Source organism: Neoarius graeffei, chromosome 5 (assembly GCF_027579695.1).
Source record: "Neoarius graeffei isolate fNeoGra1 chromosome 5, fNeoGra1.pri, whole genome shotgun sequence".
Taxonomy (NCBI): domain Eukaryota; kingdom Metazoa; phylum Chordata; class Actinopteri; order Siluriformes; family Ariidae; genus Neoarius; species Neoarius graeffei.
In genome coordinates this window covers 87,132,514-87,159,396 of record NC_083573.1, presented here as the reverse complement: position 1 = coordinate 87,159,396, position 26,883 = coordinate 87,132,514, and the positions used below count along the sequence as shown (strand labels likewise).

The 26,883-nt window shown below is 41.2% G+C and overlaps 1 protein-coding gene across 1 annotated transcript in view; it reads left to right on the top strand.

The window, feature by feature from the left end:
- Nucleotides 1-26,883, top strand: part of LOC132887112 (RNA-binding Raly-like protein) — a 582,616-nt gene that overhangs the window by 255,374 nt on the left and 300,359 nt on the right. Inside the window, exon 2 of the mRNA XM_060922495.1 lies at nucleotides 19,257-19,530. Coding sequence (XP_060778478.1) covers nucleotides 19,275-19,530 — 256 coding nt within the window. The 5' untranslated portion in view covers nucleotides 19,257-19,274. The remainder of the gene's footprint in view (nucleotides 1-19,256; nucleotides 19,531-26,883) is intronic.

Here is a 26,883-nt window from a genome sequence, read left to right as displayed (position 1 = left end):
ACTTCATTACTGGAAGAAATTGCGTTTTCTGCAGGGTCGTCCACCACAGGTTCCTCGGTTTCCTCCATGTCCGCAGGGGCGCTTTATCAACACCCATGGCCCAGGGGCTAGGCCCCTCATAGGCTACCTGTCAACCCTACCCTTACCGTTGGCCAGGAAAACACTCTTATTTTATTTGCAATACGTGTCAAGCATTTACAGTGTAAGCGCGTAATTAGCCTAGAAGCCTACGATAGGTTACGTTTGGCTCAGCGTAACTGGGCAAGGCCCACACTCACATCGCTCAACACATCCGACCACAGAGGGAGAGAAGAACGCGCGCATTATCATTACAGAGCCGGTTCTAATTATTACCACGGACAGGACAGTGATACTGCGTAACTTTCACGCAGGGGCATGGCCAGAGATAACCACACAAGTGCGCGTGCGCTATAATGTAGACCTATGTGTTGTAAACATAAAACACACACACCTACAGACAAGTCCTTTTAAAAAATAAAATACATAAAAATAGCTCGGTGGCATGAAAACAAACATTCACTGCAAGTCAAGGTACTTGGCTCGGCGGCCACATGAAACGTAAACACCATGGACAGCAGCCAAACTCATAACTCTACAGACCGAAATACACGAAACCAAGTCCTACTAGGGTCTATTTTACCGATCTATGTTCAAGCATCATGCAAGTCTTCCTTCTCCTTGAATAAGACCGTGCATTCAACTGCCTTTTTGACATGACTGCATCGAAATACCACTTGCAACAATATTTCACGCACTCCATCAAGAAAAAAGTTAAACATGATGAACACGGGCATACTGTTTTGAGCATACGATTTTTAAAAAAGAAACTAGCTACATCAAAGTCCCTCAATAAACCCATCCTTTAGCACAAATGAGCTTAACCTAGTTCAAAGCATGACGCTAGCAGTAGCTGCATAAGGCAAAATCATGTGGGCCTTTCGTCAACAACAAGCCACGGCAGGCAAACATTAATAATCAAGCGTCCTTACCTTAAAACGTTGTCTTGACCACAGAACTTCTCAAGTATTTCACTTAAATCCACACGGGTTAACAACACACCCAACACAGCTAGCGAGAAATGTGGATCTGCGCTAGCTTTGTATTGCTATTCCCCTCAGTATGCTTACTCTGTCTGCTGCCCGAACTGTGAACATTATAGGCTACAATCTTTTCATCAATTTCTTCAGTAGATGCCATTTTAGACATTTTATTATCCCCATTGAAATATGCTATTATACTAACAGGATTATAACTCAAATCACACGACACGTATTCAAATCACAACTGATTTATTTTACTGTTGGACAGATCATAGCATATCTAGCCTAGCTGCACATAGCCTAGCTGCTGGTAGGCTGATAACTGATAAGTAGCTGATATTCTGAACAGATTGGTGATCCTTACCTTAAAAAAGTCTGTGACTTTAGGCAACGATTCTATCATTACCTGCATCTCTCTCTTTTTTTCCTTTTATGCGCCCCACTAACATGTGAATGCTTCATCTTTCAAAGCCTCTAAATTTGTCTCAGTAGTCTGGAGTCTTTGGCGCGCTTTCGTGCGTGACGTTACATTTTGTTACATTTTATTCTGGTACAGTTGTGGGTGTTCGTTTCGTGAACCACATCCACCATGTCTCTTACAGCAGGCTACTGTGTGCTCATTTATTTCTAACCTTATTTCTATCCGTACATTAATGTAGGCCCACGATTCCGACAGTTTATTATTTTATTAATATTACAAGGCCCCTGATTGGCTGTGGCCCAGGGGCTTGAGCCCCCCAAAGCCCCCCCCCCCTTAAAGCGCCGGTGCATGTCCGCCATCGTCTGTGTGAGACTCGCGCGCGCGACAACTGTCCTTCCCGTGATTCATTTCCAGAACGCATTTCCCCTTCTCCGTTTTAGCCTTTTTTTTATTTTTTATTTATTTATTTTTTTACTCAGTAACGGTTGTGATGTAAAATGTACCGAAGTACACTACTTAAAAGAAAACATACTTAAGTAAAAGTAAAAGTACACTCTTTAAAAATTACTTGAAAAAGTACAAGTACACAAAAAAGCTACTCAAGTACAGTAACGCGAGTAATGTAATTCGTTACTTTCCACCTTTGGTGAATACAATATCAGTTTTTGAGATTTGTAAATTATTGCATTCCGTTTTTATTTACAATTTGTACTTTGTCCCAACTTTTTTGGAATCGGGGTTGTATTGTAACCATATAAACAGAAATACTAGTAGGCATATCAGATGCTCACTGGCCGTGCTGTGAACATTGTCCATGCAGACGCTCATTTAAATTTCCAAATTTGTCATTGCTTAACTCTTGAATATTTTCTATTGTGAATACTATCATTAAAAAGCTTACAATCTCTGCTTTCCAAAGAAATTTATCTTGTTAAGATCTGTTCAGTATTTTGGGAGTAACGGCAGGTTGAATTTGGTACAACAGAGTAAAAACTCTGCTCGTGTGACGTCGGGAAACTGCCAGTGCTTTTCTTTTTGAGTCACGGGAAAACGGTCGGGCTCTCTCTCTCTCTCTCTCTCTCTCTTCTGATCAGTTTCCCACTGGATTACTTGTGAATATCAATCAGATAATTTTTACAGGGATTTTCTCTCGCTCACTATTTCTGATGAAGTATTCAGCAAAATTTTCCATCTGCTAGTTTTGATGTTACGCTTCCAGGAGACTTTGAAATGAGTTTTTATAGCTTTACCTACTTATTTTTTTCAAATCAAACTGATTCATATACAACCCCGATTCCAAAAAAGTTGGGACAAAGTACAAATTGTAAATAAAAATAGAATGCAGTAATTGACAAATCTCAAAAACTGATATTGTATTCACAATAGAACATAGACAACACATCAAATGTCGAAAGTGAGACATTTTGAAATTTCATGCCAAATATTGGCTCATTTGAAATTTCATGACAGCAACACATCTCAAAAAAGTTGGGACAGGGGCAATAAGAGGCTGGAAAAGTTAAAGGTACAAAAAAGGAACAGCTGGAGGACCAAATTGCAACTCATTAGGTCAATTGGGAATAGGTCATTAACATGACTGGGTATAAAAAGAACATCTTGGAGTGGCAGCGGCTCTCAGCAGTAAAGATGGGAAGAGGATCACCAATCCCCCTAATTCTGCGCCGACAAATAGTGGAGCAATATCAGAAAGGAGTTCGACAGTGTAAAATTGCAAAGAGTTTGAACATATCATCATCTACAGTGCATAATATCATCAAAAGATTCAGAGAATCTGGAAGAATCTCTGTGCGTAAGGGTCAAGGCCGGAAAACCATACCGGGTGCCCGTGATCTTCGGGCCCTTAGACGGCGCTGGATCACATACAGGCATGCTTCTGTATTGGAAATCACAAAATGGGCTCAGAAATATTTCCAGAGAACATTATCTGTGAACACAATTCACCGTGCCATCCGCCGTTGCCAGCTAAAACTCTATAGTTCAAAGAAGAAGCCATATCTAAACATGATCCAGAAGCGCAGACGTCTTCTCTGGGCCAAGGCTCATTTAAAATGGACTGTGGCAAAGTGGAAAACTGTTCTGTGGTCAGACAAATCAAAATTTGAAGTTCTTTATGGAAATCAGGGACGCCGTGTCATTCGGCCTAAAGAGGAGAAGGACGGCCCAAGTTGTTATCAGCGCTCAGTTCAGATGCCTGCATCTCTAATGGTATGGGGTTGCATTAGTGCGTGTGGCATGGGCAGCTTACACATCTGGAAAGACACCATCAATGCTGAAAGGTATATCCAGGTTCTAGAGCAACATATGCTCCCATCCAGACGACGTCTCTTTCAGGGAAGACCTTGCATTTTCCAACATGACAATGCCAAACCACATACTGCATCAGTTACAGCATCATGGCTGCGTAGAAGAAGGGTCCGGGTACTGAACTGGCCAGCCTGCAGTCCAGATCTTTCACACGTCGAAAACATTTGGTGCATCATAAAACGGAAGATACGACAAAAAAGACCCAAGATAGTTGAGCAACTAGAATCCTACATTAGACAAGAATGGGTTAACATTCCTATCCCTAAACTTGAGCAACTTGTCTCCTCAGTCCCCAGACGTTTACAGACTGTTGTAAAGAGAAAAGGGGATGTCTCACAGTGGTAAACATGGCCTTGTCCCAACTTTTTTGAGATATGTTGTTGTCATGAAATTTAAAATCACCTAATTTTTCTCTTTAAATGATACATTTTCTCAGTTTAAACATTTGATATGTCATCTATGTTCTATTCTGAATAAAATATGGAATTTTGAAACTTCCACATCATTGCATTCCATTTTTATTTACAATTTGTACTTTGTCCCAACGTTTTTGGAATCGGGGTTGTAAATAAATAACTATTTTAGGATATAACTGTCATTGTTTTGATGAAAAATATTGAGATCTTAGTGGTCGGAATGATATTTAAAAAAACGGAAGTCAGAAACGCGAGTGTCAATGTCAATTCAGTTAATGTGAAGTGTTTATTGGATGTGGATCACAGTTTTTTCGAGGTTCGCCTTCAAAGCTGTGAATATTAATCGAAATAATCATTTATAGTCTTTCATATGAACACTGATAGGCCCTAGTTGGAAATACAGTGGCCTACAAAGCACAAAGAGGGTATTAGAAATAATATTTTATTACTTTTTTTATTTTGATAGAAAATGGTAGATGTGAACGACACTCAATGCTTATTTATGCATATTTTATCATGAAGATTGATTTCTCCTTCTTTGTGATGTATAAATCAGAGTTAAGATCAGTTTTATATTGCACAAATAAAGCTATTTGGTGAAACTTTGAAGAAGAGAGTGTACCGAGTAGCGTTTTTACCTAATTAGCATAATTAAGAGGCATTAAATACTAATTTGCATAATTTGTTTTTACTATTTTTTAAATTTTGTATTCAGTATACAAACATATATGTGCCTGCCAATTTCCATGTAAATACCTTGAAAAATAAAGTTAAGAAAAAAACATTTGATCTCTTTGGTTAATGAGGCCCATTTTGGACCATGTGATCCTCGTACAGAATATTACGGCAGTTTTCTCAAAAAAATTAAGCCATTTCTTCAATCTTTGATTTGTAACATCTCAAGAACGGATAAACATATTTTAATTCTGTCAAAAGTATGTTGTTCAGCACTCAATTCTGAATTCAAAGAGAGCAGTTTCAAGCAATTTGGATTGAATTTGAATTTACACCTGATATGCCTAATACTAAATAAATCTGACTATATTCAAGATATTATAATTCCTATGTTGTTATATGTGTTATTTTGTTCCATTTTTGCAACAATTGTGCATAGATGATGGAACAAAAATTGTAAAATCGATATAGTTTGAAAGAAAGCTTTTTAATGTTGTTTTTTAAAGACCCGAAGAGCAAATTCCAGTATTCAAGTGTGACAATAATGAATTTTTAATGAATTCACATCCAGTTCCTTCTTCAGTGAAATACTAATGGAGCTAAACTTGTGCATGTGTGTCTGTGTGTGTGTGTGTGTGTGTGTTACTTGTAATGTGTTTGAAAGTAATTTGCACCAAAGACATCAATCCCTGCATGGTCAAGCGATCTAGAGAGGTTTATAAAGAGAGAGAGAGAGAGAGTGGACAGAACACGGACAACGGAGCAAATTTCATTTTTCAATTTCTGTCTCCGAGAGAGAGTGAGTGAGTGAGTGAGTGAGTGAGTGTGCAAACGTGCAGCCAATAACAGAATGTGTGTTACCTTGGCAACTAATCCTATTTACTGGGTATTGGATCCATTATTCAGGCATTAAGTGGCAAAGCTAAATAGATGTCATCTCCCTGTTTGAGGGACACTGCAGCAACAGGCCAGCATTAAAAGACTTACATCATGCTTTATTAGATGATGCAAACGTTCAATTTGCAGGTGAATTAAGCAGGAAACTTTAAAATTCTCACCAAGAAACATAATGCATTTGAATGTGATGAAAACATGAAGCGTCTTTTTTTCTCATCTCATCTCATTATCTGTAGCCGCTTTATCCTGTTCTACAGGGTCGCAGGCAAGCTGGAGCCTATCCCAGCTGACTACGGGTGAAAGGCGGGGTACACCCTGGACAAGTCGCCAGGTCATCACAGGGCTGACACATATGGCCCTTTTCCACTACCCTTTTTCAGCTCACTTCAGCTCATTTCAGCCCGACACGGCTCGCGTTTCGACTACCTCAGAACAGCATGACTCAGCTCACTTCAGCCCTGCTCAGACCCCAAAACTCGCACGGTTTTGGAGTGGGGCTGAAGCGAGCCAAACCGAGCCGAGTGGGGCTAGGGGCGTGAGGAGACACTCCCCTGTGCACTGATTGGTGAGGAGGAGTGTCCTTACACGCCCCGCGAGCACGCTGGGATCTGTAAACACCGTAAACCCGGAAGAAGAAGAATTACGAATTACGAGAATTTCTGAAGCCTTATGCGCCTCGCCTCATCTATACGCTCTTGCCAGTATCTGTTGGCGTTGTCGGTGACAACAAGCCACAGCACCAAGACCAGCAACACTAACGACTCCATGTTTATTGTTTACTATCCGGGTCGTGAGACTACCGCTTAAAAGCTCACTGATGTCACTGTTTGCGCCGCCTAACGTCATCACGTGACGTCCACCCACTTTCGCTAACTCCACCCAATGTGTCCACGCACTTCCAGCCAGCACGGTTGTAGTCGAAATGCAACTCCAACAGCCCCACTCAGCCCAACTCAGCCGCGTTGGTAGTGGAAAAGCGGCAATAGACACAGACAACCATTCACACTCACATTCACACCTACGGTCAATTTAGAGTCACCAGTTAACCTAACCTGCATGTCTTTGGACTGTGGGGGAAACCGGAGCACCCGGAGGAAACCCACGTGGACACGGGGAGAACATGCAAACTCCGCACAGAAAGGCCCTCGCCGGCCACGGGGCTCGAACCTGGACCTTCTTGCTGTGAGGCGACAGCGCTAACCACTACACCACCGTGCCGCCCCCTATAACGTACAAATATATGTAAATCTTAGGCTGATTCTCAGATTTTTATGTTTGAGCATATCTGGGTGTATTTGTATAACTGCAAGTGTGAGAGTTTATTTATTTATTTATTTATTTATTTATAAGAGCAGGTCCTTGACACTGTGAGCGAAGGAGTATTATGCATTTTTCTCTTCCACAATAGCAGGCGGATTGTCAGCTTCCTATAGCGAGCGTGTTTGTGGGTTTGGATGACACCCAGTAGAAGGTTAGTTGTCAGCTCGTAGCAGGGGTTTGTACACTCAGCTGTGCTCGGTTCAGTGCCACGTGTGTGCGTGCTGAGAACGCTCAGGAAGAAAGCAGGAAACAAAAGCTCACAATTTGACACACACACTTCTATAGCTCACTCTCTGGCTCAACGTACCGTACTTCTTCAGCTGAAACTGGAACTGTGTCAAATACAGAATCATCGTAGTATAACTAGTGCTTGGGTTTAAAACAACAGTGTTTCAACAATGCTTGCTTTCTTTTCTTTCTTTCTTTATATTTATTTCGAACATGTAAACAAACAATGAATAAATAAACAAAGCAAAACAGCATTTGCAACAAGAACACGTAAAAAGCCACTAAATTAGAAAATAAACCATAAATAATATAGGTAATAATAATTCGTGCTTGGCACGAATGTTAGATTGTATTACTGAAATATCACATGACAACTGAAGGTCAATAACAGGCTAATATACACCGAGTAAGATGACGAGGTTTATGTTTCATCTAATTTAGGTAATTTAAAAATATATACCTAGTTATTTGGCAGTGGGCAAACAGGAAAGTGAAAAGTATAAAGTTTGTCAATATTTATTATGCTTGAATGATAAAAACTCGCAAAGATATTTATCTAAATTGCTGGGTTTCACGTGACATCACATCCGCCTCATTAGTTATTCAAAACTTTACCTGATGGTCTACCAAAGTTCAGTTGACAAAGCGTTTGTACGGGGAAGGTGCATTGCTCGCATGAAAAATGCCTTACGCTTGCATTGTTTTACAGTGGCATGTAAAAGTTTGGGCACCCTTACTGAAAATGTCAGTAAGTGAGCAGAAGATGAACTGATCACCAAAAGGCATAAAGGTAAAGACGACACATTTCTTTTCAGCGTTTTCTGCAAGATTTGTGTATTATTTTTGTTTTGTACAATTGGAGAGTGAAAAAACAAAAGGAACACCATGCGAAAGTTTGGGCACCCCAATACATTTGAGTTCTCAGCTAACTTTTACCAAGGTTCCAGACCTTAATTAGCTTATTGAGCTGTGGATTGCTCAAATTCTTCATTAGGAAAGGTCAGATGATGCAGATTTCAAAGCTGTATAAATTATCTGACTCCTCAAACTTGTCCCTCAAATCAACAGCCATGGGCTCCTCTAAGCAACTCCCTCGCATTCTGAATAATAAAATAATTGATGCTCACAAAGCAGGAGAAGGCTACAAGAACATAGCAAAGTGTTTTCAGGTAGCCGTTTCCTCAGATTGTACAGTGGTGCTTGAAAGTTTGTGAACCCTTTAGAATTTCTATATTTCTGCATAAATATGACCTAAAACATCATCAGATTTTCACACAAGTCCTAAAAGTAGATAAAGAGAAACCAGTTAAAGAAATGAGATAAAAATATTATACTTGGTCATTTATTTATTGAGGAAAATGATCCAATATTATATATCTGTGAGTGGCAAAAGTATGTGAACCTTTGCTTTCAGTATCTGGTGTGACCCCCTTGTGCAGCAATAACTGCAACTAAACGTTTCTGGTAACTGTTGATGCACACCGCACAACTGCACACCGACTTGGAGGAATTTTAGCCCATTCCTCCGTACAGAACAGCTTCAACTCTGGGATGTTGGTGGGTTTCCTCACATGAACTGCTCACTTCAGGTCCTTCCACAACATTTCGATTGGATTAAGATCAGGACTTTGACTTGGCCATTCCAAAACATTAACTTTATTCTTCTTTAACCATTCTTTGGTAGAATAACTTGTTTGCTTAGGGTTGTTGTCTTGCTGCATGACCCACCTTCTCTTGAGATTCAGTTCATGGACAGATGTCCTGACATTTTCCTTTAGAATTTGCTGATATAATTCAGAATTCATTGTTCTATCAATGATGGCAAGCCGTCCTGGCCCAGATGCAGCAAAACAGGCCCAAACCATGATACTACCACCACCATGTTTCACAGATGGGATAAGGTTCTTAGGCTGGAATGCAGTGTTTTCCTTTCTCCAAACATAACGCTTCTCATTTAAACCAAAAAGTTCTATTTTGGTCTCATCCGTCCACAAAACATTTTTCCAATAGCCTTCTGGTTTGTCCACATGATCTTTAGCAAACTGCAGATGAGCAGCAATGTTCTTTTTGGAGAGCAGTGACTTTCTCCTTGCAACCCTGCCATGCATACCATTGTTGTTCAGTGTTCTCCTGATGGTTGACTTATGAACATTAACATTAGCCAAGGTGAGAGAGGCCTTCAGTTGCTTAGAAGTTACCCTGGGGTTCTTTGTGACCTCACTGACTATTACACGCCTTGCTCTTAGAGTGATCTTTGTTGGTTGACCACTCCTGGAGAGGGTAACAATGGTCTCAAATGTCCTCCATTTGTACACAATCTGTCTGACTGTGGATTGGTGGAGTCCAAACTCTTTAGAGATGGTTTTATAACCTTTTCCAGCCTGATGAGCATCAGCAACACTTTTTCTGAGGTCCTCAGAAATCTCCTTTGTTTGTGCCATGATACACTTCCACAAACATGTGTTGTGAAGATCAGACTTTGATAGATCCCTGTTTTTTAAATAAAACAGGGTGCCCACTCACACCTGATTGTCATCCCATTGATTGAAAACATCTGATTTCAGCTTCAAATTAACTGCTAATCCTAGAGATTCACATCATTTTGCCACCCACAGATATGTAATATTGGATCATTTTCCTCAATAAATAAATGATCAAGTATAATATTTTTGTCTCATTTGTTTAACTGGGTTCCTCTTTATCTACTTTTAGGACTTATGTGAAAATCTGATGATATTTTAGGTCATATTTATGCAGAAATATAGAACATTCTAAAGGGTTCACAAACTTTCAAGCACCACTGTAATGTTATCAAGAAATGGCAGTTAACAGAAACAGTGGAGATCAAGGTGAGGTCTGAAAGATGAAGAAAACTTTCTGAAAGAACTGCTCGTTGGATTGCTAGAAAGGCAAATAAAAACCCCTGTTTGACTGCAAAAGACCTTCAGAAAGATTTAGCAGACCCTGGAGTGGTGGTGCACTGTTCGACTATGCAGCGACACCTGAACAAATATGACCTTCATGAGAGAATCATCAGAAGAAAACCATTCCTGCATCCTAGACACAAAATTCAGCGTCTGAAGTTTGCAAATGAACATCTAAATAAGCCTGATGCATTTTGAAAACAAGTCCTGTGGACTGATGAAATCAAAATATAACTTTTGGGCCACAATGTGCAAAGGTATGTTTGGAGAAAACAGGGTGCCAAATTCCAGGAAAAGAACACCTCTCCAACTCTGAAGCATGGGTGTGGATCGATCATGCTTTGGGGTTGTGTTGCAGCCAGTGGCACAGGCTGTGTGAAAATCCCCCAGGTAAGAACTGAAAGATTATTAGCTGGCTACAAAAAGTGTTTACAATCTGTGATACTTGCCAAAGTGGGTGTTACTAGGTACTAACCATGCAGGGTGCCCAAACTTTTCCTTTGGGCTCTTTTTCTTTTTTGTCATTTTGAAAATGTAAAAGATGAAAATAAAAAATTGTTTTTGCTTAAAATATAAAGGGAATGAGTCATCTTTAACTTTATGCCTTTTGGAGATCATTTCATCTTCAACTTGCTTAACTGTTCACAGTAACAGCAATTTTGACCAGGGGTGCCCAAACTTTTGCATACCTCTGTAGGTTATTCAAATCGATCAAACTGTGAAACTGATAAAAGTTTCTTCAGGGTTCCATGTGAACTAATAAAAAAGGGTGAACAAACACAGGATTGCAAGAGTGCCGCCCCTGGCGCGTGCATCAGATAGACTCTCTGGCACGCTCTGGACAGCGTGCACGCCAAGTGGACTCTCACACGTGCACTGTAAATGACTCGCACCTGCACAGGATTAAGGCACAATCAGCGCACCTATATAAAATCTGTGAAAACACACTTACTTTGCGAAGTATTGAGTTGCGTTGCTGACACCTTACTGAGCCTTATTTCCTTGTTTGGTTTCCTAAGCCCTGATTTCCTGTTTCTCGTCTTTGATTCTGCCGAGTCTACGATAGCCTGTTTGTGCCTCGTGCGACCTTTTGCCTGTTTCACTGTTTTATGATTTTGCCTGCCATTCTGGATTGTTTACCGTCTTCACTTGTATTAATAAACACAACTTCTGCACTTACATCCGTCTCCCAACCATCTCTGACAGAATACTTCACACTCCCTGACAAAGAGAAGCACATTCACCTGTTCACAAGTCATGCTCAGGAACGAACTAATTTTAATGGTGTTATTTTGATCACGTGGTTGCAAGTCATCTATAACACAGTTCGAGAAGGCCCAGTGGAGATTTGAGTGGACACGTGTGATATATATGCTTTCATTGTGTTCTGTCAAAATGCTGTAAATTGCTCCCCACGTCTCCTCAGTGATGTAGACTCGGCGCTAGCGGAAGTTTCTGGCGAAGAGTGCTAATTGCAAGGTCCCATACAATCAAAACTCTCAGCTGAGTCGGGGAGGGGATTCCCCGCTGAGGCTGCACACAGTGTGTTAATGTGAGTATGTAGCCTATGGGAAATGATCGTGCCTTGGATTAGCGCAGTGTGTTAGCGTGAACATGTAACCTACAGTATGGGAAATTATAGTGTCTGGAATAGCACAGTGTGTTATAGCGTGAGCATGTAGCCTATGGGAAATGATCGTGGTTCGGATTAGCACAGTGTGTTAGCGTGAGCATGTAGCCTATGGGAAATGATCGTGGTTCGGATTAGCGCAGTGTGTTAGCGTGAGCATGTAGCCTATGGGAAATGATCGTGTCTTGGATTAGCACAGTGTGTTACCGCGAGCATGTAGCCTATGGGAAATGATAGTGGTTTGGATTAGCACAGTGTGTTACCGCGAGCATGTAGCCTATGGGAAATGATAGTGTTTTGGATTAGCACAGTGTGTTAATGTGAGCACGTAGCCTATGGGAAATTATTGTGTCTTGGATTAGCGCAGTGTGTTAGTGTGAGCATTGTAGCCTATGGGAAATGATCGTGTCTGGATTAGCACAGTGTGTTAGTGTGAGCATGTAGCCTATGGGAAATGATAGTGGTTTGGATTAGCACAGTGTGTTAGCATGAGCATGTAGCCTATGGGAAATGATTGTGGTTTGGATTAGCACAGTGTGTTAATGTGAGCATGTAGCCTATGGGAAATTATAGTGTCTGGATTAGCACAGTGTGTTAATGTGAGAATGTAGCCGACGGGAAATTATAGTGTCTTGGATTAGCGCAATGTGTTAGCATGAGCATGTAGCCTAAGGGAAATGATAGTGTCTGGATTAGCACAGTGTGTTAGCGTGAGCATACACGCTATGGGAAAGGATAGTGTCTTGGATTAGCACAGTTTGTTAGCATGAGCATGTAGCCTATGGGAAATGATCATGTCTTGGATTAGCACAGTGTGTTAGCGTGAGCATGTAGCCTATGGGAAATGATTGTGCCTTGGATTAGCACAGTGTGTTATAGTGTGAGCATGTAATGTATGGGAAATTATAGTGTCTGGATTAGCACAGTGTGTTAGCGTGAGCATACACGCTATGGGAAATGATCGTGTCTTGGATTAGCGCAGTGTGTTAGTGTGAGCATGTAGCCTATGGGAAATGATCATGTCTTGGATTAGCGCAGTGTGTTAGCGTGCACATGTAGCCTATCGGAAATGATAGTGTCTTGGATTAGCACAGTGGGTTAATGTCAGCATGTAGCCTATGGGAAATGATTGTGTCTTGGATTAGCGCAGTGTGTGAGTGTGAACATGTAGTCTATGGGAAATGATTGTGTCTTGGATTAACACAATGTGTTAATGTGAGCATCTAGCCTATGGGAAAAGATAATGTCTTGGATTAGCACAGTGCGTTAGCATGAGCATATAATGTATGGGAAATGATAGTGTCTTGGATTAGCACAGTGTGCTAGCATGGGCATGTCGCCTATTGGAAATGATAGTGTCTTGGATTACCACAGAGTGTTAGTACAAGCATGTAGCCTATGGGAAATGAAAGTGTGTTGGATTAGCACAGTGTGTTAGCATGGGCATGTAGCCTATGGGAAATGATAGTGTCTTGGATTAGCACAGTGTGTTAGCATGGGCATGTAGCCTATGGGAAATGATAGTGTCTTGGATTAGCACAGTGTGTTAGCATGGGCATGCAGCCTATGGGAAATGATAGTGTCTTGGATTAGCAAAGTGTGTTAGCATGGGCATGCAGCCTATGGGAAATTATAGTGTCTGGATTAGCACAGTTGTTAGCATGAGCATGTAGCCTATGGGAAATTATGGTGTCTGGATTAGCACAGTGTGTTAATGTGAGCATGTAGCCGACGGGAAATTATAGTGTCTTGGATTAGCACAATGTGTTAGCATGAGCATGTAGCCTAAGGGAAATGATAGTGTCTGGATTAGCACAGTGTGATAGCGTGAGCATACATGCTATGGGAAAGGATAGTGTCTTGGATTAGCACAGTTTGTTAGCATGAGCATGTAGCCTATGGGAAATGATCATGTCTTGGATTAGCACAGTGTGTTAGCGTGAGCATGCAGCCTATGGGAAATGATTGTGCCTTGGATTAGCACAGTGGGTTAATGTGAGCATGCAGCCTATGGGAAATGATTGTGCCTTGGATTAGCACAGTGGGTTAATGTGAGCATGTAGCCTATGGGAAATGATTGTGTCTTGGATTAGCGCAGTGTGTGAGTGTGAACATGTAGTCTATGGGAAATGATCGTGTCTTGGATTAACACAATGTGTTAATGTGAGCATCTAGCCTATGGGAAAAGATAATGTCTTGGATTAGCACAGTGCGTTAGCATGAGCATATAATGTATGGGAAATGATAGTGTCTTGGATTAGCACAGTGTGTTAGCATGGGCATGTCACCTATGGGAAATGATAGTGTCTTGGATTACCACAGAGTGTTAGTACAAGCATGTAGCCTATGGGGAATGAAAGTGTGTTGGATTAGCACAGTGTGTTAGCATGGGCATGTAGCTTATGGGAAATAATAGTGTCTTGGATTAGCACAGTGTGTTAGCATGAGCATGTAATGTATGGGAAATTAAAGTGTGTTGGATTAGCATAGTGTGTTAGCATGAGTATGTGCTGTAGCCTATGGGAAAAGATAGTGTCTTGGAGTCGCACAGTGTGTTAGCATGGGCATGTAGCCTATGGGAAATGATAGTGTCTTGGATTAGCACAGTGTGTTAGCATGGGCATGCAGCCTATGGGAAATGATAGTGTCTGGATTAGCACAGTTGTTAGCATGAGCATGTAGCCTATGGGAAATTATAGTGTCTTGGATTCGCACAGTGTGTTAGCATGGGCATGTTCGCCTATGGGAAATGATAGTGTCTTGGATTAGCACAGTGTGTTACCATGAGCATGTAGCCTATAGTGTTTTGGATTAGCACTAATCCTATGTGTTGTAAAATTGGAAATGTTGTCTTGGGCCCTTCCGGTGTGTCACCAATCCATGTGCAAAGTATGGAGTCTGTGTATCTTTGCACAGTCACTTTGCCATGTCACTTTGCATTGTTGAACAGACAGGGAGACCGACAGCCTTCCTTTAGTAGTATAGATTTAGGTTTTAGGACTGTATAACACTCAATTCCATTCAGTGTTATTTTTGGAGAGATTTGAACAATGGAAATTGTCACAAAGCAGCTTTACAGTGGTCCGGATATAAAATATTTCATTTAAATGTATCACTGAAGTGTGCCTTTCTGGTAGTTTATAATTTGGTTTTGATCAATGTTAGTCAGGGCAGGGGGTGGCACGGTGGTGTTGTGGTTAGCACTGTCGCCTCACAGCAAGAAGGTTTTGGGTTCGAGCCCAGTGGCCGGTGGGGGCCTTTCTGTGTGGAGTGTTTATGTTCTCCCCGTGTCTGCGTGGGTTTCCGGGTGCTCCGGTTTCCCCCACAGTCCAAAGACATGCAGGTTAGGCTAATTGGTGGCTCTAAATTGACCGTAGGTGTGAATGGTCGTTTGTCTCTGTGTCAGCCCTGTGATGATCTGGGGACTTGTCAGCTGGGATAGTCTCCAGCTTGCCTGTGACCCTGCACAGGATAAGTGGTTATGGATACTGCATGTACTGCGTGGATTTCCTCCCACAGTCCAAAGACATCTGGATTACGTCAGCTGGCTACTCTAAATTGTCCATAGGTGTGAATATGAGTGTCAGTGGTTGTTTGTCTCTGTGTTAGCCTTGCAAAAGATTGGCAACCTGCCCAGGGTGTACACAGTCTCTTGCCTGAAGTCAGCTGGGATTGGCTCCAGCTTCCCTCACAACCCTGACGGATAAGTGGTCGAGAAAATGAATGAATGGATAATGCTAGTAGCAAATGTGCAGTTGTCATTGGGCTATTTATTGTTTGTAATAATATTAGAATCGAGCTTCAGAACCAGCAGGTATACTCAAGTTTAGTTTTCAAGTTCTCTCTCTCTCTTTCTCTCTTTTTGCCCTTTGTTAAGGACTTTTAGAAGTCTCTGTCTGTTGTTAAGATGTCATGGATAGCAACCGGGTTGATTTAAGACTAGGTCACTTTGCTATAAATGCTGGCAGTGAAATACTGGAGAATATGAACAAGGCCAAATATGCAACTGACATTTTATAAGAATGAACTTGAAATAAATATAACTGATCTAACCCGGTGGGGAAAAAAATAAAATTTACCACCCAATTTAAAATAAAACACCACTGGGGCTTATAACCTCTATGGGTTTCAGAAATAAAAGCATACACTATAAAACAATGTGATTTTGATATTCATCTCATCTCATTATCTCTAGCCGCTTTATCCTTCTACAGGGTCGCAGGCAAGCTGGAGCCTATCCCAGCTGACTACGGGCGAAAGGCGGGGTACACCCTGGACAAGTCGCCAGGTCATCACAGGGCTGACACATAGACACAGACAACCATTCACACTCACATTCACACCTACGGTCAATTTAGAGTCACCAGTTAACCTAACCTGCATGTCTTTGGACTGTGGGGGAAACCGGAGCACCCGGAGGAAACCCACGCGGACACGGGGAGAACATGCAAACTCCACACAGAAAGGCCCTCGCCGGCCCCGGGGCTCGAACCCAGGACCTTCTTGCTGTGAGGCGACAGCGCTAACCACTACACCACCGTGCCGCCGTGATTTTGATATAATTGGACAAATTATTCTCTACATGACTTGATATTTAAAAAAATTAATTAAGGAACAAGGATCCTCAGTGGGTTATGAAACCCACCATTGAACTCAGGTAGTGAAGAGCTATCATTATCATGAACTTAGTGACTTGGAAAAGATACGTGGAAATGTTACAACATAATTCATGTACAATAGGGGGTGGATATGAGATCTCAAATAATTAATTACCCACACACACTGGATATCCATTGTGTGTGCAGGTGAGGTTTCCCATCTTGATAATTTGATATTCACTGCTAACTTTTTTTTTTTATGTTAGAAGAAAGATTACCTTGAATCTAAGGTGCCTTTTTGGTAGAACCAAAGTGCCAGATGTTGTGGTTAAAAAAATAAACTGTAATAATACTGGAACCCAGTGGCTGTGTACATGAAGCCCCGCCCATTAATGGTGGACAGCATAGTCGATTCATATTAGTTAGGTTTTCTAACTGTTAAATGGACAAAACCTTTTACATAAACACAAAAGGCACAGAACATGAACCCAATCTATTAAATTCACATAATCATCACATAATATGGACAGAATCAGTTTTTAGAAGCAGTTGTTGGAGTATTCATTCATTCATTCATTCATTCATTCATTCATTGGTCTTTAGATCTTTTTTTGTTAAATATTGAAATAATATTGGCTGGCGTTGAGTGGTATATCAGATATATTCCATTCAGCTAGCATTATATTGAACGAGTCGAAGACGAGTAGCTGAATGGAATATATCTGATATACCATGAAAAAAAGCCAGCCAATATTATTATTATTATTATACATACACACTCCCTTCATGTCAGCAAATCAGCATTCTCGAAGGCCAATGCTAGCTTACCCATGAGTCGGCGCCGTCAGTGCAGCAGTGAAGTCACCTTCCAGCCGGTGTAGCGTTCATCAGTAGTGTTAGCGGATGCTGATAAAGCAGTCAAGCCAGTGCTATTGAGAGCAAGTAGCACAGGCTAACGACTGAGAAACTAAGATTTCTGTCTCCAGACTCTTCTTCAACGCTGCACGCTCGCTACAGTATTTTTCACTCAGACTTAAGTATTCATTTCCCTGTGTATTTTACTTAGTTACTTTTAAAATCAACATCAACAACTACACACAACGGAGCGACCTGGCAGCCTGCCGCTAATCCCTTACAAAATCCTTTACCCTGTTGCTTTTTCAGTGTCTGGCTAAGTTTTGGCTGAGCTCAAGTCCCAGCTCTAATAATAACAGTTCGCACACTGTTTGTAAATATGCATGAAGAATATCTAATGAAGTTTTGGTAGCCTTTCGGGTGTTCAGTGCGTCTTTCTCTTTCCTGGCAAACAAAGAAATGCAGGGCTTTGAACCGGTTCAAGGAACGAAAACAAAAACCGGGAACTTTTTCTATTTCACATGGAACAGAAACGAAACCAGAAACTTTATTATTTTTTATGTTCCAGAACAGAAACGCTTATTAAAAATAATGGTAATCGGTTAATACCGGTTTTTATTTCTTTCCTCAAAGTTTCCGTAGCCTACAAATAAAAAAGTCATTCTTCTCCTGCGCAAGTTTCTATGACCCGCTGGGGTTCACTTCCTGTGTGACGTTCGCTGACTGAATGGAGAGAGCGGGAGGGTAGACTACTATCACGTCTCCACATCTTAAATAAGGGGTAAATATTGCAGTCTATCGTTATTCAAAAACGTCAGTTTCAAACACGATATCAATATATTTGTCCACGTTAATGAGAGGCTCGCGAACATTAAATGACGTTAACCTCTGTTAGCCTATCAATGCATAGGGCCTGACTAGCCTTTGGTAACACACTAAACGAATTATCTTTCATTTTTGGCACTTTTTCTGTTTGTGTAGATGGGAAGACATACTGAGAATCCAAATCGCCAACATTTGAAATAATAATTGTTTTGAATTATTTCTTGTCTTATTTAATGAAGGTTGTAATAGAATTAGCCTACATTTGGCTTAAGCTGGATGAGACAGAGACATAATTTTATAGCCATTTGTTAAACAGCTGACAGGGAACGTAATTAACCGTTCCGGGAACGAAATTTTTTTTGTTCTAACCGTCTCGGGAACGTCTATTTAATGGTGGAACCCAAAACCGGAAACGTTAAAATTCCGTTTCTGTTCGGAACGAACCAATAGGAAAAAAAATTCTGGTTCAAAGCCCTGAAGAAATGCTTGTTCGCATGCACAGCAGAAAACTTTCTCATTGGATATTCGCATCAGCGCCGACGTGTGACGTCATGTCTTAATGACCATGCAGTATCGTAAACCATATTCAACGCTCATTCTCCATTGGGTAGAGTGATATGCTAACAATATTACATGCTATTGAAGGGAATTAATGGAGCTTGGTAGAAGGGAATAGAACACATGATTTTATTCCATAGAACAAGTGTCCTGTATGTATAATAATGTGGTTTGTTGTCCACAGTGTAAGTGTAGGGCACACTGGGCATGTAATACTGGTTTTCTGGGGTGGAGTTAATAGCCCAAAAGGCATGTCTATAACAAGACTGACAACATGGATGAGTAAACACAGCCAAGAGTCTTAGTTTTGCTTTAACACTCACTTCAACAATTAGTACAATACAAGCTATGAGTCAGAGTGTGAAATATGACCTTGATTGAAGTCAATCGTAATTACCTTTCTTTTGATGTTGAGCATATTTTTGGAGCTGCTGTGAGTTCTAAGCCTGCATGCTCGTGTGTGTGTGTGTGTGTGTGTGTGTGTGTGTGTGTGTGTGTGTGTGCGCGTGTGCACGCACTTTAGGAGAGCCAGCAGAAAAAGATGACTGGTAAGAGTCAGACAAGCAACGTGACCAACAAGAATGACCCACGTTCCCTCAACTCCAGAGTCTTTATCGGCAACCTCAACACAGCCATCGTCAAGAAGGCCGACATCGAGGTCATCTTTGCCAAGTACGGCAAGATCGTCGGCTGCTCCGTGCACAAGGGCTACGCCTTTGTCCAGTACATGAGTGAGAGGAATGCCCGGGCCGCTGTCGCTGGTGAGAATGCTCGGATCATAGCAGGACAACCACTCGGTGAGTGTGTCTGCCATGTGTGCATCAACTCAGCCAGGTGCTTTATTCTGATCATTCTTTTAGAGCTTTCTCACAGCCTGCGGCTTGCTTTTGATGCAGACTACGTTTGATTATGATTGTGTTTCTTCGACATGAAAAGTATTTTCAGGTTGTTTGCTGCAAAAGGGGGAAAAAAGTGTGGTGCTGAAGAAAGACGAGTGATGTTGAGTTATACGTCAATGCAAGAATCTTTGGGGAATGCTGTGATAACAGCTTTGGAAAGTGTCTTGTATTTGAAAAGTGCATTGAGAGATCTGCTAGTCTAATTTGCTGTGCTGGACTCTGAGTCTCTCATGTCCATCTGTGCAACATGGCCTGTATCTATGGCATATTCAGAGTCAAGATGAATAAACAGGGAAAGGAAATCTTTTTTTTTTTTTGATTAACTTGGATTTCTGGGCTTTGTGTTCTTGTCGACGTGTTGCATCCAGATCATCGGTTTAAAACATGAAATTTAAAGGTCCCATGGCATGAAATTTTCACTTTCTGAGGTTTTTTAACGTTAAAATGAGTTCCTCTGACCTTCTTAAGTCACCCCAGTGGCTAGAAATTTCATAATGTGTAAACCAAACTATGCCCACCCTTTGTCAACATTTGAGAATGGCGCGTCAAAATGGCACGTTGATAGGCTCTTCCCTTTACTACGTCAGCAAGGGAGATGATCCCCACGCCCCCCCTCTGGATTCCCACCCACTGTATGGATTGCCCGCCCAGCTCAAAAGTTGCCACCAAACATGGAAGTTGCGCTGTACATGGATGTGACAACACAGAAAGGAGTCTGTTTTTACTGCCGACGGGAGAGCCCCTGAAGACGCAGTGGCTTATTTACTCCAATAATATGCCGTCGAGTCTACCTAAGACGGTGTATGTTTGTCGGAAGCATTTTCCTGAGGAATGTTTCCACAACTTGGGACAGTACAGGGCAGGTTTTGCACATCAACTGTCACTGAAGCCTGGGTCCGTACCAAGCATCCCTGCCGCATCAGCCACAAACAGCGAACAAGTAAGTGTATAACTGTTAAGTCGTTTTGCCGTGTTTTAAAATCGGTGCGTTAGCCTAGCAATGGCTACGTTAGCTGTGCAGCTAACCGCTTCCTGCAGTTAGCCAGGTACTCTGCGCTACAAAACCAAAAAGCATGCAGCATGCTCTGTTACAATAGCCAATCAAAACAGTTTTTACAAAGACACCCACATTCTTTTTTTAAGTCACTCGTTCATTTTATTTGTTTGTTTGTTCAGTAAAAACCCAAACATTTGTTGAATTTATTTTATTTCCTCGCGTCGCACCTTAATGACATCAGCGCGCGGTATTTTTCCCTTCACGGTTTGTTCCTTCTCTCTCGCCATAGTAAGACACCCACATCCGCTTGTTCTGACCCACTGGAGGTAGCGTCACAGTGCTGTTAGCCAATCAGAGGTAACACGTTTACATGTCATGAATATTAATGATAAGAGCTGAAATCCTGTCGCTCTCCCACCACCCGCTCCTCCACCAACCTAGAACAGCCTGAAACAGGAGAACCACAGCATTTTTTTCACCAAAACCGGCTCACAGGGCATTCATTCATACTAGAGACCACCGCACAATTAATGAAAAAACGATGCCATGGGACCTTTAAGCCAACAATTAATTAAAACACATACGTAATAATGCAAAGATGCAACATCTTGTAGTAGCCATATAAACTCACCATCCACTTTATTAGAACACTAGTACACCTGTATATTCATGCAATCAAATACTGTAATCAGCCCAGCATGTGACAGGTCAAACCCTCTATATGATCTACAACAGAAGAAAATCTCGGCTCTCGAAGATTGCAGTTGACACAGGGTTGTGTTGTAAACTCTGAAACACTTTTCTGCTCACCACAGTTGTAAAGGGTGGTTATTTTCATTACCATAGACTTCCTGTCAGATCAAAACAGTTTGGCAGTTCTCCTCTGATGTCTCTCATTAAAAAAAAAGAAAAAAAAAGACTTTTCCACTCACAGAACTGCTGTGCTCTGGTATGTTTTTGCACCATTCTGTTTAAACTCTCAAGACTTCTGAAATATTCAGACGAGCCTGTCTAGGACTAATAAAAATAGCCTCAAGGAGGCTGTAGCTCATACCGGCCGTTGTTGTGTACGAGTTTAAAATCCGATCAATCCTGTAGGAGGAGGAGCTATTTTTATGAAATTGCATATGACCCCTTTGTCGCCGCATCCATGGCAGGTGGCGCAACCTGGTGAACAATTCTTCTTGGAATATATCTTTAGAGTCTTCTGGGTGAGTTTCAGTGAAAACATCCTCGCAGTTTACGAACAGCAGTGTTTGGTGTGACGAGTCAGCCAAAATTTTCAAACGGCCATAAAATTGTAAATATGACAGGTGGTGCCACTGTCTTGACGCATTTTATACATACCAACCTGGGGAACATTCCATATGAGTTTGATCAAAATCTGATCACTTCTGTAGGAGGAATAGCGATTTTTGTGGAATTGCATGTGACCCCTCTGTAGCCTCATCAATGGCAGGTGGCACCATCTGGTGAACAACTATTGTTGGAATATGTCTTTAGAGTCTTCTGGGTGAGTTTCAGGGAAAACGTTCCAACAGGTTACGAAGAGTAGCGTTTAATGTGACGAGTCACCCAAAAATTTCAGACGGCCATAAAATCGTAAATATGAAAGGTGGCACCTTGACAAATTTTATACATACCAACCTGGTGAACATTACATATGAGTTTGATCAAAATCTGATCACTCCTGTAGGAGGAATAGCGATTTTTGTGAATTGCATATGACCCCTGTGTAGCCGCATCCATGGCAGCTGACACCACCTGGTGAACAATTCTTGTTGGAATTTGTCTTTAGAGTCTTCTGGGTGAGTTTCAGTGAAAACATCCCAGCAGGGTACAAAGAGTAGCATTTAATGTGATGAGTCACCCAAAAATTTCAAACGCCCATAAAATTGTAAATATGACAGGTGGTGCCACCCTCTTGATGAATTTTATGCACACCCACCTGGGGAACATTGCATGCGAGGTTGATTGAAATCCGATCAATCCTGTAGGAGGAGTAGCGATTTTTGTAAATCGTGGACGGACAACGATGATGGACAACGGATGGGCGACACATGATCGCATAAGCTCATCTGACCTGGCCTATGGCCGGATGAGCTAAATAAACAGCCATGCCACGAGATCACAAAGTCACTGAGATCACATTTGCCCCCCATTATGATGTTTGATGTGAACATTAATTGAAATACATACATACATTGTATGGACAATGAAACATACATGCATTGACTTGTATCTGTTTGACTGTATGCATTGTGGTGCTGCCATGTGATTGGCTGATTGAATAATTACATGAATTAGTTGATTAATTTGCATGGTATTCTTTCAAATCTGTCACATTGTTCCTGTTTGTGACCCAGTCAAATGAAATTAGCACCATTCTGTTACTAGCAGTTGTGCATCCCGTTACTTGATATTACAACAGTACAGTAAAAATCCTCATAATAACAAAGCAAGTCAAAGTCTGAACCATGGTTAATTGACCCTATGTTCACACTAGCAAGTGACAAATCAGTGACATTTATTTTCCCTATACAGCCCCTTTCACATATTAACTTTTTTATGGTATGTAAGGTAGAAACAAGGCAGAGTAGATAAATTTTCATTCCCACTCAGTCTTCCAGAACAGAAAAGTAACAGATATCATGTATTCCCATCTGACTACAGTGGTGCCTGAAAGTTTGTGAACCCTTTAACATTTTCTATATTTCTGCATAAATATGACCTAAAACATAATCAGATTTTCACACAAGTCCTAAAAGTAGATGAAGAGAACCCAGTTAAACAAATGAGACAAAAATATTAGATTTGGTCATTTATTTATTGAGGAAAATGATCCAAAATTACATATCTGTGAGTGGCAAAAGTATGTGAACCTTTGCTTTCAGTATCTGGTGTGATCCCCTTGTGCAGCAATAACTGCAACTAAACATTTCCGGTAACTGTTGATCAGTCCTGCACACTGGCTTGGAGGAATTTTAGCCCATTCTTCCATACAGAACAGCTTCAACTCTGGGATGTTGGTGGGTTTCCTCACATGAACTGCTCGCTTCAGGTCCTTCCACAACATTTTGATTGGATTAAGGTCAGGACTTTGACTTGGCCATTCCAAAACATTAACTTTATTCTTCTTTAACCATTCTTTGGTAGAACGACTTGTGTGCTTAAGGTCGTTGTCTTGCTGCATGACCCACCTTCTCTTGAGATTCAGTTCATGGACAGATGTCCTGACATTTTCCTTTAGAATTCGCTGGTATAATTCAGAATTCATTGTTCCATCAATGATGACAAGCCATCCTGGCCCAGATGCAGCAAAACAGGCCCAAACCATGATATTACCACCACCATGTTTCACAGAAGGGATAAGGTTCTTATGCTGGAATGCAGTGTTTTCCTTTCTCCAAACATAACGCTTCTCATTTAAACCAAAAAGTTCTATTTTGGTCTCATCCTTCCACAAAATATTTTTCCAATAGCCTTCTGGCTTGTCCACGTGATCTTTAGCAAACTGCAGAGGAGCAGCAATGTTCTTTTTGGAGAGCAGTGGCTTTCTCCTTGAAACCCTGCCATGCACACCATTGTTGTTTAGTGTTTTCCTGATGGTGGACTCATGAACATTAACATTAGCCAATGTGAGAGAGGCCTTCAGTTGCTTAGAAGTTAACCTGGGGTCCTTTGTGACCTCGCCAACTATTACACGCCTTGCTCTTGGAGTGATCTTTGTTGGTCGACCACTCCTGGGGAGGGTAATATTGGTCTTGAATTTCCTCCATTTGTACACAATCTGTCTGACTGTGCATTGGTGGAGTCCAAACTCTTTAGAGATGGTTTTGTAACCTTTTCCAGCCTGATGAGCATCATCAACACTTTTTCTGAGGTGCTCAGAAATCTCCTTTGTTTGTGCCATGATACACTTCCACAAACATGTGTTGTGAAGATCAGACTTTGATAGATCCCTGTTCTTTAAATAAAACAGGGTGCCTACTCACACCTGATTGTCATCCCATTGATTGGAAACACCTGACTCTAATTTCACCTTCAAATTAACTGTTAATACTTAAGGTTCACATACTTTTGCCACTCACAGATATGTAATATTGGATCATTTTCCTCAATAAATAAATGACCAAGTATAATATTTTTGTCTCATTTGTTTAACTGGGTTCTCTTTATCTACTTTTAGGACTTGTGTGAAAATCTGATGTTGTTTTAGGTCATATTTATGCAGAAATATAGAAAATTCTAAAGGGTTCACAAACTATCAAGCACCACTGTATATTTAACAGGATGCTACGGAGAATGAACCTTCCTGAGACATGTGGATCATGCGAGACGAGATATGATGTATAATTCAAAAGGCAGCAAGTCCATTGTTGTAAAAAGGTCAAGATAAGGCATTAGCTAGTTAGCACCATGGCATGAGTCGTGCTGCATTACTTCTCTGTTCCTGTTTCTGAACATTTGTTTTGTTGAAGCAAAGGCTACTTATGTCATTTTTGCTTATATCTACTGATGTTTTATTTGCTTGTTGTTTTGAGTTTGCCACTGGTTGCTGTACAGTAAAGCAGTATGAATATGTCGGTTGCAATATCACAACATCATTTACATAACCACCAACAACTTCATGACCGGTCACAACATGTACTGTAAATCTGATGGTTTCCCTGATGGAAATTTTAACAGTTGAAAATGTCTTCCAGATAAATGTTATCAAATCCTTCTATAAGTGGAAAACAGGCCATCTACGAGAGCAATTTGAGAATTGGTTCTGGTTTTTTTAATAGTGTTCATTCCTATAATACCTGATATTCCTCCCATGGTAATCTTTACATGCCACCATCAAGGACTAATGTAGGTGAGCAAACTATTTCTTTCATTGCCACTCAAATTTGGAAAGAACTTCCTCAGGCCATCAAATTGTCAAATAACTTTTACTTTTCTAAAACGAACAGTTAAATTTTATTTTTTTGAAGACCAAATTAAAAACTATTTCTTAAAGGTAGACTGCCTTTCAGATTTTTCAAGTTTAGGTCATGAAAAGAATTTTCCCGACACCCAGTTATTTTTGTTTAGTGGACCGAAAGCTGCTGAATTCAACAACAGATACCATCGTTGGATCAAGGAGTCAATAGAAATCAGAAAGCGTAGCCCAAGAACAATAAACAGGGATGAGGGGGCATACATGCTCTCCCACACCTGGAGCGCCGTCCTGAGGGGGCAACACTGACAGCGGGAGGTGTGACCGACCTGTCAATATTGACAGGGAGGTCACACCTCCGTAACATCAGCTGATTATAAAGGCACGTCACACACCAACATCCGGGTGACCCTCTGATGAAGACGGAAGTTACACCGTCGAAACATGTCAGGTAAAGGTAAAAAGCTTTTACATGTCTGAAACAAAAGAAAACTAATTATTTGATTTAAGAAGAAGACATAATGAACGTAATATATTTATTAATGGAAGAATCTCTGTACGTAAGGATCAAGGCCGGAAAACCATACTGGGTGCCCGTGATCTTCGGGCCCTTAGACGGCACTGCATCACATACAGGCATGCTTCTGTATTGGAAATCACAAAATGGGCTCAGGAATATTTCCAGAGAACATTATCTGTGAACACAATTCACCGTGCCATCCGCCGTTGCCAGCTCAAACTCTATAGTTCAAAGAAGAAGCCGTATCTAAACATGATCCAGAAGCGCAGACGTCTTCTCTGGGCCAAGGCTCATTTAAAATGGACTGTGGCAAAGTGGAAAACTGTTCTGTGGTCAGACGAATCAAAATTTGAAGTTCTTTATGGAAATCAGGGACGTCATGTCATTCAGACTAAAGAGGAGAAGGACGACCCAAGTTGTTATCAGCGCTCAGTTCAGAAGCCTGCATCTCTGATGGTATGGGGTTGCATTCGCACGTGTGGCGTGGGCAGCTTACACATCTGGAAAGACACCATCAATGCTGAAAGGTATATCCAGGTTCTAGAGCAACATATGCTCCCATCCAGACGACGTCTCTTTCAGGGAAGACCTTGCATTTTCCAACATGACAATGCCAAACCACATACTGCATCAATTACAGCATCATGGCTGCGTAGAAGAAGGGTCCGGGTACTGAACTGGCCAGCTTGCAGTCCAGATCTTTCACCCATAGAAAACATTTGGCGCATCATAAAATGGAAGATACGACAAAAAAGACCTAAGACAGTTGAGCAACTAGAATCCTACATTAGGCAAGAATGGGTTAACATT